Consider the following 15,188-nt stretch of genomic DNA (forward strand, 5'->3'; position numbering starts at 1 on the left):
ATGTCTTTTGAACCGAAAATATTGGGAGGATTGTTGGATATGCAGGGAAGAAAGAGTAATCCCATCCGAACAAAAAACCATTTGATATCATGCATTGTATAATCACGCAATGGATCATTCCATAAAATCACAAAGTGGCACGAACGGCAAATCCTTAAGACCCATCAGTTTCCCAGGGGAAACTAAAAATTTCCCTTTTCGCTTATTTGGACAATTTTATTCCAGAATTTCAGGCATTCTCTTTTCTAATCATTGCAACTAGCAAAGATAACCAGGGAAGATTCAAAATTCAAATTCTGACCCTGAGCGCCAATTCAGAGGAAGTTCAATGGGTGACAGTAATATTGAAAACTTTTTTGAGCTGCTAGAAAGTGGAAGAGAAATACCTGAAAGGTATCAGCTTTTGAAAAATCAGGGAACCTGAAGTACCGAATGAAATTAAAAGAAAGGCCTGAAAATTCTTTAGAAAAGACCTACTTTAAAACAGCCATAGGCCTAGTCTAAATACTTACTTGTCTTAGGCTATCTCTAAAGGCAAATTACTTCACTCTACCCTTGAAAGGTTCCTATTGAATATCTTCAAGAAATTTGCATTCTACTGAATGTAGAAATAGCCTGATGTTCAACATCAACACTAAATAGGCTATTTAGCTAGGCAGATAGGCCTAGGCCAGCTTAAAGCTCCTTCTTAAGTTTTTTTTTTAGTCTGCCTTGTTAGATATTTGATTGTTCATATCATAAACAAAGTATCCACTAAGTGGAATATCAAGCAGGCTAGTTAAGGCCAAAACATAAATAGGCTACCTAACAAGAAAATTCTCTGAAGTAAATTATGGCCCCAATAGTTATCCCACTAGCCTAGACAGAAGCCTTTTTGACATTTATTGAATTAGGGAGGTAAATAACTTTGTTTTTTATTACTTTATAGTATACAAGTAGGCTCAACAGATAATTAGGCTATTCAAGCAATTCTATAGGCTAGTAGCCTAACATCCAACTAGCCTAGGCAGACATAGGCTTTTTTTGGAATTACTTCAGACACTAGTTTACAGTTAGACCTACTCAGAAAGAAACACTATAAAATTCTGAAAATACCTTTTAAAAATCCAAAAATATCATTTCCAAACCTATTAGTCCTACACTTTACTTTGCCCCCATTTCAACCTCAATGTATAAGTGTTGCCTATAGGCCCAGCTCAAATCACAAATTTCTCATGCTTTGTGTCATACATCACTCCTCTTCAAATAGATTTAACAGCAAAGGAACAATGTTAACAAAATCAAGAAGCAGAAAAGTACATTGAGAATAGCCTTATTCAATTTAGGCTGTGTTTTTGCACACTGGGGGTAGGGTTAAAGTAAAGTGAAGCACTTTTAGGAATAATATAGCCTAAGTATTTATTTTGGGAGGTAAAATTCTACTTTAGCTATTTTTGGCTATCATGGAAAGGGGTTAGGTTAGGAAAATGAGACTTTCAGGGATTGGTTTACAGGCTAAAGTATGTCCTGGGAAAGGTATTTTGAAGTATTTACCTCTACTCCTTCTCCCTCTAGAGGGTCCTGATATTTGCCTACATGACAGGTCTACCAATGAAAATTTTGACAAAACAACATTTTACCTTAATTTTCAATTATCAGTTTCTTTTTCTCTGGCTTTAGTTTTGAAAATGCAATTCCTGTTATTTGAGTAGAATTTTAAGTCATATCAATGTTTTTTTTCAAACTTTAGGAAATCTAATTGCTTTAAAACCTTATAAATTGGGATTGAGCAAAGTTGTGAAGCTGAAAACAATTTTGTTGTACTTCATTTAAGCAGAAGATCTATTTTGCAAGGTTCCACTTTTATAACACACTGGTTTTCAAAGTCATCAAAGATCAGGACCTTTAATAGGCCTATTTTTTGGATATTTTTAGAGCTTTCATCAAAACTGCCTTTAGGCTGTAGGTCTGCCTAAAAAAAAATCCATCAAAAACAATTGTATTTCAAAGCTCTAATAGTATAGGAGAGTGACTCTTTAAAAAAAACTATCATAGGCAGTGCAATAGCACTGCCTAAGTGAAGAACAATGTGGGCACAGTGCATTATTTATTTATTTTGTTTTTGGTCTTAGATCAGGGCACTTCATATTGAAAAACTAGTCATAGAAACTTCAAAATGGGCTTCAGAGGGAGATCATTGGATTAGTAATCAGACATTCTAGTGCCCTTTTTAAGATTCAGAGTGAATGGTGGGTGGATACCCCCCCCCCCTATACCTTGTATTTTCCCACAATGCATTTGATAGAAATTTAGAGATGGTGATTTGTTGTTGTAGAAACTTCAAAAATGGTTTATTTGATTGGAAATTGAAAGGGCTAGTGCCCTTTATAATAGTCAAAAGTGAATAGAGGGCAACAAGCATCCCCATGTAGATCAATTCTCAAAACACATCTAATAAAAAAATTGAGATAGCCATTTTGTTCAGTGTAGTTGAAAGGTCTGGACATTCTGTCTTTGAGGATGACAACCCCCCCCCCCCCCCACCCCACATCCCTTAGCACAAGGGTTGTAAGTTATGCCCTGAGGGCATATAAGGTTTATGTGGAAATTGTGGTGGACACAATCCCCCAGAGCCTATGGGCAAGGGTAGCAAGTTATGCCCCAGGGCATTTAAGGTTTTTTATGGAATGGGTGGTCATATAAATTTTGAATCATATGGAGCTCATTTGATTGGACGAGCTCCAATCAACCCCCCCCCCCCCCAAGCCTATTATTCCCCAAAACATATCTCATCAAATATTTTAAGAGATCTTATTTGTTCAGCCTTGTTGAAAGGTTTAGTAATAATGTATTTGGGGATGTCAACCTCCCCACAGTCCTTAGGACAAAGGCTGTAAGTTTGGCAATTCATTCATTGTTTACACTCAGTATATGTTACTGAGGAAGGCATGCATGTTTGCCTTTACTTTCCAATAAGACAAAGGGCGTTCAGCTGAGCCTTTCAGAAAATGTTGAGGGGAGTCTTGAATTAAATCAAAACATGTTATGTGTATACGGATTGTCAAAAGGGTGTAACACAAGAATAACTGAGCATATTAATTTGGAAAATTCAAGAAATGATAAAGGATATGATCAAATAGGCAATATTTGCTTGCAAAAAATACTACTACAACTAGCCTACTACCACACTACTCCATTTAAAATATTGACAGAAAATTTAAACTAAATCAAAAGATGCTATGTGCATGCACACTGTCAAAATAGTGTATCTCAAGAATTTGAGTATTAAGTTGGAAATTTCAGAGAATGCTTAAAGGAGAAGATCATCATAGGCAGCGCAATCACGCTGCCTAAGTAAAGAACAATGTGGGCACAATGTATTATTATTCTGCCTCCATACCTGGGCGCTTTGTATCAAAGGGGTTGTCATAGAAACTTTGAAAAGGGCTCATTCGATTGGAAATTCAAAGGGATAGTGCCCTTTTTAATAGTCGAAAGTGACTGGAGGGCAACTAGCCCCCCCCCCACATTCATCATTCTCTCAAAAACATCCAATCAAAAATTTTGAGATAGCCATTTTGTTCAGCATAGTTGATTTCAACAGAGAAAATATGTTTTTGAGGAGGACACTCCCCCACAACCCTTGGGGCAAGGGTTTTAAGTTATGCCCTGAGGGCATATAAAAACGATGTTGGCACAATGTATCATCTATTATTTTGTTCCTTTGCAGCAGTGCACTTTGTATCAAAGAAGTTGTTGTAGAAACTTCAAAAAGGGCTCATTCAATTGGAAATTGGAGTGGCTTTGCCCTTTTTAATAGTCAAAAATTATTGGAAGGCAACTAACACCCCTTCCACTCCCCCACAGTCTTCAGGGCAAGGAGGAGGACACTTCCCCACAGCCTTCAGGGCAAGGGTTGTAAGTTATGCCCTAGGGGCATATAAGGTTTTTATAGAAGGTGTTGTCATAGAAACTTAAAAAAAGGCTCATTTGATTGGAAACTCAAAGGGCGGGTGCCCTTTTTAATAGTCGAAAGCGATTGGAGGGCAACTAGCCCCCCCCCCCCACACCCACCATTCCCCCAAACACATCCAATCAAAATTTTGAGACAGCCATTTTGTTCAGCATAGTTGATTTCCAGATAGAAATTATTTTTTTGAGGAGGACACTCCCCCACTGCCTTCAGGGCGAGGGTTATAAGTTATGCCCTGGTGGCATACAAGGTTTTTATAGAAGGCGTTGTCATAAGAAAATTCAAAAAAGGCTCATTTGATTGGAAATTCAAAGGGCTAGTGCCCTTTTTAATAGTTGAAAGTGATTGGAGGGCAACTAACCCCCCTCTCATGCCCACCTTTTCCCAAAACACATCCAATCAAAATTTTAAGATAACCATTTTATTCAACATAGTTTTAAGTTCTGTAAATTAGGTCTTTGAGGATGACAACCCCCTCACAGCCCTCAGGGCAAGGGTTGTAAGTTATGCCCTGGGGGTATATAAAGTTTTTATAGAAAGCGTTGTCGTAGAAACTTCAAAAGGGCTCATTCGATTAGAAATTGAATGGGCTAGTGCCCTTTTGAATAGTCGAAATTGGTTGGAAGGCAACTAGCACCCCTTCCACGCCCACTATTTTCCAAAACACATCCAATCAAAAATTTGAGATAGCCTTTTTGTTCCACGCAGTTTAAAGTTCAAGAAATTATACCTTTGAGCAGAGCACTCCCCCCACAGTCTTCAGGGCAAGGGTTATAAGTTATGCCTTGGGGGCATATAAGTTTTTATTGAAATCTTTGTCATAGAAACTTGAAAAAGGGCCCATGCAATTGGAAACTCAAAGGTCTAGTGCCCTTTTTAATAGTCAAAAGTGATTTGAGGGCAACTAGTTCTCCTCTCTTGGCCACCTTTTCCCCAAACACATCCAATCAACATTTTTAGATAGCCCCTTTGTTCAGTGTTGTGGATTTCCAGATAGAAAATATGTTTTTGAGGAGGACACTCCCCCACAGGCCTCAGGGTAAGGGTTGTAAGTTATGCCCTGGGGCATATAAGGTTTTTATAGAACGTGTTGTCATAGAAACTTTAAAAAAGACTCAATCATCTAGAAATTGAAAGGGCTAGTGCCCTTTTTAATAGTCCAAAGTGTTTGCAAGGCCACTAACACCACTCCCAAGCCCACCATTTCCCAAAACACATCCAATCAAAACTTTGAGATGGCTATTTTGTTCCACATAGTTTAAAGTTCAGGAAATTATACCTTTGAGCAGGACACTCCACCCTCAGTCTTCAGGGCAAGAGTTATAAGTTATGCCCAGGAGGCATATAAGGTTTTTATTGAAATCTTTGTTGTAGAAACTTGAAAAAGGGCTCATTTGATTGAAAAGGGCTAGTGCCCTTTTTAAAAGGGCTTGTGCCATTCAAAGGGCTAGTACCATTTTGTTCAACGTAGTTGAAAGTTCTGGAAATTCTGTATTTAAGGATGAGAAACCACCCCGAGTCCCTAGGGCGAATTTTGTAAGTTATGCCATGGGGGCATATAAGGTTTTTAATGATAGAGTTGTTGTAAAAACTTCAAAAGGGGCTCATTCAATTTGAAATTGCGGGCTAGTGCCCTTTTTAATAGTTGAAAGTGATTGGAGGGTAACTAACCCCCCTCTCATGCTCTCCATTCCCCCAAACACATCCAATAATAATTTTCAGATAGCCATTTTATTCAACATAGTTGAAAATTTTGGAAATTAGGTCTTTAAGGATGACAACCCATCCCCCCCCCACAACCCACAGGGCAAGGGTTGTAAGTTATGCACTGGGAGCATGTAAGGTTTTTATAGAAGGCGAGGTTGTCAAAACATCAAAAAGGGATCATTCCATTTAAAATTGAAAGGGCTAGTGCCCTTTTAATAGTCGAAATTGATTGAAGGGCAACTAAGTCTCATGCCCACTATTTCCGCAAACACATCCAATCAAAATTTCGAGATATCCATTTTGTTCAATGTAGTTGAAAGTTCTGGAAATTAGGTCTTTTAGGATGATTAGGTCTTTTAGAAGTTGGGCTCAAAACCCATATGCCTTCCCAAGGCCAGAACATAATTTGCACTCTACTGAAAAAAATATAAATGTTTTTACTTTTACAACTTTAATAAATCAAATAATATTAACATTTTTTTTACTAAATATCAGTATATGTATATTAAACTGACAATGAACATTCATTTCTATTTTTTCCATAAAGTGTAATTTATGTTCTGGCCTTGGGAAGGCAAAGGAGTTTTTAACCAAACTTATGTTAATTTATGCTCGTTTTTAGTTTGCCTCGGTCATTTATTGTAATTTCTGTTTGTTTTGGGTTTCATTTATTTATCAATACTGATTTGTGGTAGTTTCACGCTTGGTAGATTATTTAATTTTATTTTTGTCATTTTTGGTTTAATAGAGTTCTTTACTTTTATTTGAAAAACTTATTTTGTGGAAAATTTTTTTTAATTAATCTCACCAATAGGCAATATGTGCACACTACTGCTAATATTACTGTTGCTTCTACATTTACTACTACTTCTATTTTCAACTACTTGTAAGGTTTAGAGGCTTGAGATGAAAATTTCTAGAAGTATATGAAGATACAGGTTATCAAGAGGACATGTTAGCAATGCTGTAGCAATGGCTAATTGTATAAGTTGAAACTTCCAAGACTTATGTCCTTGAAGTTTCCAAGGCAATATGTTAAAACTACTAATGCTATTAGAACTGCTGCTATTCCATATTATTACTAGTTATATCAATACTACTACTGTAACTACTATTGCAACTATGCCTAAGGCTATGAAGGTGAAAGGAATGTTGAGGGGAGAAGGTTAATTGAATCACTACACGCCGTCTGTATACAGGTTGTCAAAAGGGTGTAACAGCAATATCTTAGGAACAACTTGGTGTGTGAAGTTGAAATTAATAAGGCTTATCGTTAGGAATATAGAACTTACCGGAAGAATATACTTACATCCTATTGCTACTGCTTCTACTCATACTACTACTACTGTTACTATTACTACTACTACTGTCACTAAAGCTTAGGCTACTTCAATTAATTTTATTGCTACTACTCCTACTGCTGCTTCTATTAAAACTAAGGATATTAAGGTGAAAATTTTGGGATACATAGAAATTGTATGGAGCTAATTCGAAACACACTATGCCCCCACATATTGTCAAGCGGATGCATCAGAAATGGTTGACATTATTAAGCTGAAACTTACAGGTTGTGTTGAAGGGGATGTTGAAGAAATCAAACTTGCTATGCGTACACTGCTACTAATGCCTCTAAAGCTATTGCAACTGCAAAAGCCAAGGGAGTTAAGGTGAAGCTTTTAAGGAATATTTAGGTGGATGTTGAAATAAATCAAAATGAACTATGAGCATGTGGACTTTCAAATAGGTGCCAAAGCAATATCTGAAGAACAACTTAAATTATTAATTTAGACCTTAAGGGTAAGTTGTTGGGGACTTTGAACTAGACCAAAGGCACTTTATGTATACTTTTAATACTACCAATACAGTTACTATAACTAAGGACGCTAAGGGTATTAAGATGAAACTTATTGGGAATGCTTAGTAGTTTCAATTAAACAAAAAAATTGTATGCATGCAGGTTTTCAAAAGAGCATATAAACAATATCATAGGTAGCACCACTCTGTAATTACTAGAAATATCATTGAAACTTGTAAAGGAGCTAATTTGATTCAAAATTAAAAGTTCTAGTGCCCTTTTCAAGAGTAAAAAGAGATTGCAGGGCAAGCAGCCCTTCTCTCAAGCCCATTCATTTTCCAAACACATCCAGTCAAAATTTTGAGACAACCATTTTGTTCAGCATAGGAGAATGGTTCAGCAACTATGTCTTAAGGGATATTGGGCAAGTCAACCCCTCACAAATATGCAATTGGCCCATTATGCTTTAAAACTAAATGTTGCTTTAAACTAAATCAAAACGCATTGTGTTTATGGTTGCCAATAAAACACCTCAGCAATATATTGAGAACAACTGGGGGCACCAACTGGGGGCATAAAGTTGAAACTTTTGGGGCTACTACTATTACCACTTCTAATCTTACAATTTAAATAAATAAAGAGAGTTAGTCTATTCTGGTTGTCACAGAGCATAGATAGAATATTTTGGGACTAATTTTTCAGGTCAACTTCAGGAGTTATAAAATAGAAAAATACTGTTTGTGTCAGGATTAAAAATTATAGAAAAAGTTTCTCCAACAAACAAATAGCAACCTAAACTGTCGATTCTTGTATAAAAAAAAACTGAAAAGCTATCTTTTTTTCCATAAAAGAGACTATTTCAATAAAAAACGAACAGAAATTAATTTTAAAAACTGTTTCCACAAAAAGATTTTTTCAAAAAAAAGTAAAGAGCTCTATTTAGCCAAAAATGAGCAGAAATAAAGTCAAATAATTTTTCAAGCATAAAACTACCACAAACCACTATCAGCAAATAAATGAAACTCGAAATAAACAGAAATTACAATAAATAGCCAAGTCAAACTCAAAACGAACAAAAATTAACTTGAATAGAGATGATAATCCCCATGCCTTCTCAGGACCAGAGCATAATTTGTGCTTTACTGAAAAAAAAAATTAATGTTTTCGGTTTTTTTACTTTCTTAAATAAAAAATTATCAAAACTTTAAGGAATAAATATCGGTATATGTCAATTAAACTGACAATCCGTGTTTTTTTTTTTTTTTTTTTTTTTTTTTTTTTTTTTTTTTTTTTTGTCTTAGTAACAAGTAAAAACCAAGTTACTCGAAAAAAAAAATCGTTTTCAGAAGAGAACAAATGATGCTCTGGGTTTGGTAGCTTTTTCGAAGGTAATGATAGTTGCAGCTCTAATCCTTTTTGTTTTAATTTTTGTTCTTTTTGAGTTTTACTTGATAATTCATTGTAATGTCTGTTTGTTCTTGACTTTAATTGTTTATTTATAGCAGTAGCTATTATCTTTATCTTTGGTAGGATTATTCTTTGTATATTTACTTGGTTTTGGTTACTCTTTGTGGCAATTTATTTTTGTATGAAGTTTAAATTTTAGACGACTTTGATTTTGATTGTCTTATATTTTTATATGGCTGTTTAGCTCTTCTATATGGCTTTTTTGTTCTTTGAAAAACTTTTTTTGGGGAAATATTTTTAAGTTATTCTCATTAAATTATATTATCTTCATAGCATGCATGGCCAAACTGTGTCCTTTAAAATTGGCATGGAATTTCATCTTTATTTGTTCACTTTGTCTTCAGCACTTGGGACATGAAATGCTTCTCTTGTTAGATCTGCTATTTTGACACTAAAAAGGCCCTTTCAATGTTTCATTAGTAGTTTGTGTTTTGTATGCAAAGGCTTCATTTTCTAAGTTGCTCTTAAAGAGTAATTGTTACTCTTGTTAACCCCTTAACTGCCAAGTATATTTGATCAAAATTTTAATATAGCTGTTCTGTTCAAAATAGACAAAAGATGATCTCTCAAGGCAAGGACAGGATATTATGCAAGGTGTTCATTGTTTACACATAGGTCTTATGGTAATATGGAAAAGGGTAATGTTTCAGGGAATGATGAGAGAGGTGTTGAACCGAATAAAAAAAATTTATGTACATCCAGTTTGTGAAAATGATGTACCTGCAATGTCTCAGGAAAAACTACAGGCTTAAGTTGAAACTTTCAGGGAATCTTAGACTAATATGAATGGAATGTTAGAAGTTTCAGGGAATGAAAAACGAGTGGACGGGGCGGCTGAGATGCATTTTTCATGGTGGTAGCCTACCTATCATACTTTGGAAAGTGTGTTGAACAGGGAATAAATGGTGATGCTCTATCATGTGTTTATTATGCATATAGTTCAGAAAAGGAATCTAGCACCAAGATTAGTTCTTTTTCTAAAATTAATTTAAAAAAAACTTTTCCACAAAATAAGTTTTTCAGATAAAAGTAAAGAACTCCATTAAACCAAAAATGAGCAAATATGAAACCCAGAACGAACCTAAATTACAATAAATAACCGAGTCAAACTCAAAAACGAGCAGAAATTAACATGAGTTTGGCTCAAAACCCCTATGCCTTCCAAAGGCCAGAACATAATTTGCACTTTACAGAAAAAATATAAATGTTTTTACTTTTATACCTTTAATAAATCATTTAATATTAGCATTTTGATTACTAAATATCAGTATATCTATATTAAACTGACAATGCACATTCATTTGTATCTTTTTCAGTAAAGTGCATATTATGTTCTTGCTGGAGAAAATTTTTCAACAATTTTTAACAAGATATACCCTTTTAGAAATCTGGACATAAATAGTAGTGTTTAATTTAGTTTCATACCTCCTCTAGTTGACCTGAAATGGAAAGCTTGATATCATTCGCAAAACAATCTGTTTACTTTCTTTGATAGCTTCGATACACTTACGCTATTTTGATTTGGTTAAATTTTAAGAGCAGAAGTAGCCCCGAAAGTTTGAACATGATACCCTCAGTCGTTCTTGGGATATTGCTGAGATGCGCATTAACACAGTGCATTTTGATTGAATCTTAAGGCAACATTTAGTTTTTAAACGTAATGGGCAAATGGGCGTGGGAGGGGGATGAGTTGCCCTCCAGTCACTTTTGACTGTTAAAAAGGCCATCAGCCCTTTCTATTTTCAATCAAATGAGGCCTTTTCAAAGTTCCTATGACAACTCCTTCGATACGAAGTGCCCTGGTTTCAAAATATATATATATATATATATATATATATATATATATATATATATATATATATATATATATATATATATATTTATATATATACATATATAATGTACCCACATCAATCTTACTATAAAAATGTCAAGCTTTCCAATCAATTTCGACTATTAAAAAGGGCACTAAGCCTTTTGATTTCCAATCAAATGAGCCCTTTTTGAGTTTCTACGACAACGCTGTCTATAAACACCTTATATGCCCCCAGGGCATAAATTACAACACTTTCCCTAAGGGCTGTGAGCAGAGTTGTCATCCTCAAAGACCTAATTTCCAGAACTTTCAACTACGTTAAACAAAATGGCTATCTCAAAATTTTGATTAGATGTGTTCGGGAAAATGGTGGGCATGAGATGGGTGTTTGTTGCTCTCCAATTACTTTCAACTATTGAAAAAGGCACTGGCCCTTTCAATTTCCAATCAAATGAGCCCTTTTGAAATTTCTACGACAACTCTTTCAATAAAAATCTTATATGCCCCCAGGGTATAACTTGCAACCCTCGCCCTGAGGGCGGGGGTTGCCATCCTCAAAGACCTAATTTCCAGAACAAAATGGTCATCTGAAAATTTGCATTGAATGTGTTTCGGGGAATTTTGGGCGTGAGAGGGGGGTTAGTTACCCTCCAATCACTTTCGACTATTAAAAAGGGCACTAGCCCTCTCAATTTTCAATTGAATGAGCCTCTTTTGAAGTTTTTACGACAACGCTATCTGTAAAACCTTATAAAAAAAATGCACTAGCCCTTTCAATCTCCAATCAAATGAGCCCTGTTGAAGTTTCTACGACAACGCTTTCAATAAAAACCTTATATGCTCCCAGGGCATAACTTACTACCTTTGCCCTGGGGGCTTTTCTTCCTCAAATACATAATTTCCAGAACTTTCAACTACGTTGAACAAATTGACTATCTCTAAACTTTGATTGAATGTGTTTGGGGAAATGGTGGGTGAAAGAGGGGGTTAATTACTCTCCGCTTACTTTCGAGAATTAAAAAGGGCACTAGCCCTTTCAATTTCCAATCAAATGAGCCCTTTTTGAAATTTCTACAACAACTTTCTATATGAGCCTTATATGCCCCCAGTGCATAACTTACAACCCTTGCACTGAGGGCTTTGAGGGGGTTATCATCCTATAAGACCTAATTTTTAGAACTGTCAACTACGTTGAACAAAAAGGATATCTGAAAATTTTGATTGGATATATTTGGGGAAATGGTGGGCGTAAGAGGGGGGTTAGTTGACCTTCAGTCACTTTCGACTATTAAAAAGGACACTAGCCCTTTCTGTATTCAATTGAATGAGCCCATTTTGAAGTTTCTACAATAGCGATTTTTATAAAGACTCTATAAACCTCCAAGGCTAAATTTACAATCCTTACCATTAGGGCTGTGGGGGGAGGGGTTGTCATCCTTAAAGACCTAATTTTCCAAAACTTTCAACTTCGTTGAATAAAATGGCTATCTAAAAATTTTGATTGGATGTGTTTGGGCAAAAGGTGGGCATGAGAGGGGGGCTAGTTGCCCTCAAATCACTTTCGACTATTAAAAAGGGCACTAGGCCTTTGAATTTCAAATTGAATGAGCCCTTTTTCAAATTTCTACGACAAATAGATCAATAAAAACCTTATATGCCCCCAGGCATAACTTATAACCCTTGCCCTGAAGACTGTGGAAGGAGTGTCCTGCTTAAAGGTGTAATTTCCTGAACTTTAAACTGCGTGGAACAAAATGGCTATCTAAAAATTTTGATTGGATGCGTTTAGGGAAATGGTGGGCGTGTAAGGGGTGCTAGCTGCCTTCGAATTACTTTCGACTATTAAAAAGGCACTAGCCATTTCAATTTCTAAACGAATGAGCCCTTTTTGAAGTTTTTACGACAACGCGCTCTATAAAAACCTTATATGCCCCCAGGGAATAACTTACAACCCTTGCCCTGAGGGCTGTGGAGCGGTTGTCATCCTCAAAGACCTAATTTACAGAACTTAAAACTACGTTGAATAAAATGCCTATCTCAAAATTTTGATTGGATGTGTTTGGGGAAATGGTGGGCGTGAGAGGGGGGTTAGCTGCCCTCCAATCACTTTGGACTATTAAAAAGGGCACTAGCCCTTTGAATTTCCAATCAAATGAGCCTGTTTTGAAGTTTCTACGACAACACCTTCTATAAAAACCTTATATGCCCCCAGGGCATAACTTACAACCATTGCCCTGAAGGCTGTGGGGGAGTGTCCTCTTCAAAGACATAATTTCTATATGGAAATCAACCACGCTGAACAAAATCGCTACCACAAAATTTTCATTGGATGTGTTTGGGGGAATGATGAACGTGGGGGGGCTAGTTGCCCTCAAATCACTTTCGACTATTAAAAAGGGCACTATCCACTCCAATTTCCAATCGAATGAGCCTTTTTGAAGTTTCTACGACAACTCCTTCCATACAAAGTGCCCTGGTATGGAAACCAAAAAAAAAAAAAAAAAATTTTTGCCAACATCGTTCGTTACTTAGGCAGCGCTGTTGCGCTGCCAATGATTGGCATAATGATCCAACTGCTGATGCGAAGGGAATTAAAAAATAATACAAATGAACAAAATTTTATATATAGCTTCTTGGCTACATTCATGCATTAGGGAGGGAAGAGAGCAGGATGAACTGAATTTACTGGCTGAATAATTTTGTTTAAAGTAGAAAAAGAACTGAAGGCAGCTTGCCCTGTTTGCCCTCCTTCAAATGGCCCTTTTTATAGCGCTAAGGTATTTTAGGGCTGGTATAGCCTGTGGCTATAACCGTGAATTTGAAGGGGGAGGGGCGCAACTACAATGGTCGTATTTTTTGTGCTCTTTCATATTTTGAAAGAGCACTGAATGGGGGATTTAATGGTATATTTCTTCTTTGCTACCTTATTTCTATTTCGAATTCAAGTATTCGCGCCCTCCTTTCCCAATAACAAAGACCATTTATGACCATCGAGACCATTTACGAGTTTTTTTTTCTTCAATAATGGTTATATTTGATTTTTCTATTTCCTTTGTTTGTTTCTCATATGAAATGATTGTCTAAGTAAAAACAGAAAATAAACTTTTTACAATGGGTGGTTAAAGAAATCAACTTTCTCTTTGGGCTGTCTGGTTTCAGCCCGAAAAATCTATGGTTTCCACAGTTTCAGAATTATCACTGGACATAATGACAACCACCTAGTTCTTGAGTGGGATGATAAGTGCCATCTGCTGTCTCAAAAAAGATTGTCACAGTACGTTCATTACGTACTGTAAATATCGGAACATGTTTGTAAATCTTGAGTACCACTGACTCCACATCGTCTGAAAGTATGTCCGCAGATGTCGATGCTGTATTATGGAGGATGCGAGTAGGACACCGAATGCCTTTGATCTCTTTTAAGAGATTCGATTTCAGTTTAAAACCAATGTTGTTCCTCCCATGCCTCTCTTGTCCTCCAAAATTAATGTTACTATTATCAGCCCTGTACATGATTAACTTTTCCGATGGAATATTTAAGCTCTTCAGTGTATTAGGTAGAAAGGAACAACGACTTCTGAAATTTTGTTTTCCAAAATGTTCAGTTTTATTAATTTCAGCTGCATTCCATTGGTTTCCGAGAAAAAATGAATGAAAAGGGGAAACAATTTTTTAGCTTTATGATAACATGCATCAGTTAGTATTCTGTAAAATTAAATTTTCTCTAATTCTTACATAGCCTTTTGTACCGAATGTAATTCTAACATGTTTTTATATTGCTTTAACTTTGTTTCGTGCAGTTGACTTTTTCACTGCAATTTTTGATAAGGAAAAAGGATAGTGTTGAATTTAGTGTTGCAGTCTAATGAATTAAAATCTTATGGTAATTAATAGCTTTTTAAGCCGATGCTAATTCTGCTAGGCATACTAAAGTATGTTCTGGCATGTTTTCTCTCACTATATATGATGAAATACGAAGTAGAAGTTAAAGATATATTAGAATTAAGTCCATTAGTTGCAGTGTTGCAGTCCATTAGTTAAGTCATGTGTTGCAGTCTCACCTCTATGGCTCACGGAAATAAGCAAATTACATATTAAGCAACGGGCTTCGAACTAATTTCCGCCTTTCTTTATAAAAGATCGTTCTTTTGTGTAATAATCTGAAAAACGGAACTTGCATTTCGGCATTTTAAAATGCCTTTTCCTTCCTTTCTTTTATCCCTATCAGACGTTGTATGTATATTCAATTTGTCAGTTTACATCAGATTTGTTAGTTTACAGCAAACAAAGCAATATTACACATGACTGACTGCCAGGCGCTAGTAAGTGGGTGGTTGATGCACAGGTGGCAGGGCTTGCCACACCGTGCTTACCTACCGGTCTGTACTATGCACATTTTACGTGTTGCAATTCAGGTACCGGGAAATTTTGTAACTTTAGACGTCACCTAC

At 35.9% G+C, this 15,188-nt stretch overlaps 1 protein-coding gene across 1 annotated transcript in view; it reads left to right on the forward strand.

Moving 5' to 3' along the window:
• Positions 1-289: 289 nt before the first annotated feature.
• FANCI (Fanconi anemia complementation group I) overlaps positions 290-15,188 on the forward strand; it is a 164,382-nt gene continuing 149,483 nt past the window's right edge. Inside the window, exon 1 of the mRNA XM_089099801.1 lies at positions 290-393. Within this exon, the coding sequence (XP_088955927.1) occupies positions 329-393 (65 nt within the window). The 5' untranslated portion in view covers positions 290-328. The remainder of the gene's footprint in view (positions 394-15,188) is intronic.

This window comes from Artemia sp. Qi Xiang Cuo, chromosome 14 (genome assembly GCF_049724085.1).
Source record: "Artemia sp. Qi Xiang Cuo chromosome 14, ASM4972408v1, whole genome shotgun sequence".
Taxonomy (NCBI): Eukaryota; Metazoa; Arthropoda; class Branchiopoda; order Anostraca; family Artemiidae; genus Artemia; species Artemia sp. Qi Xiang Cuo.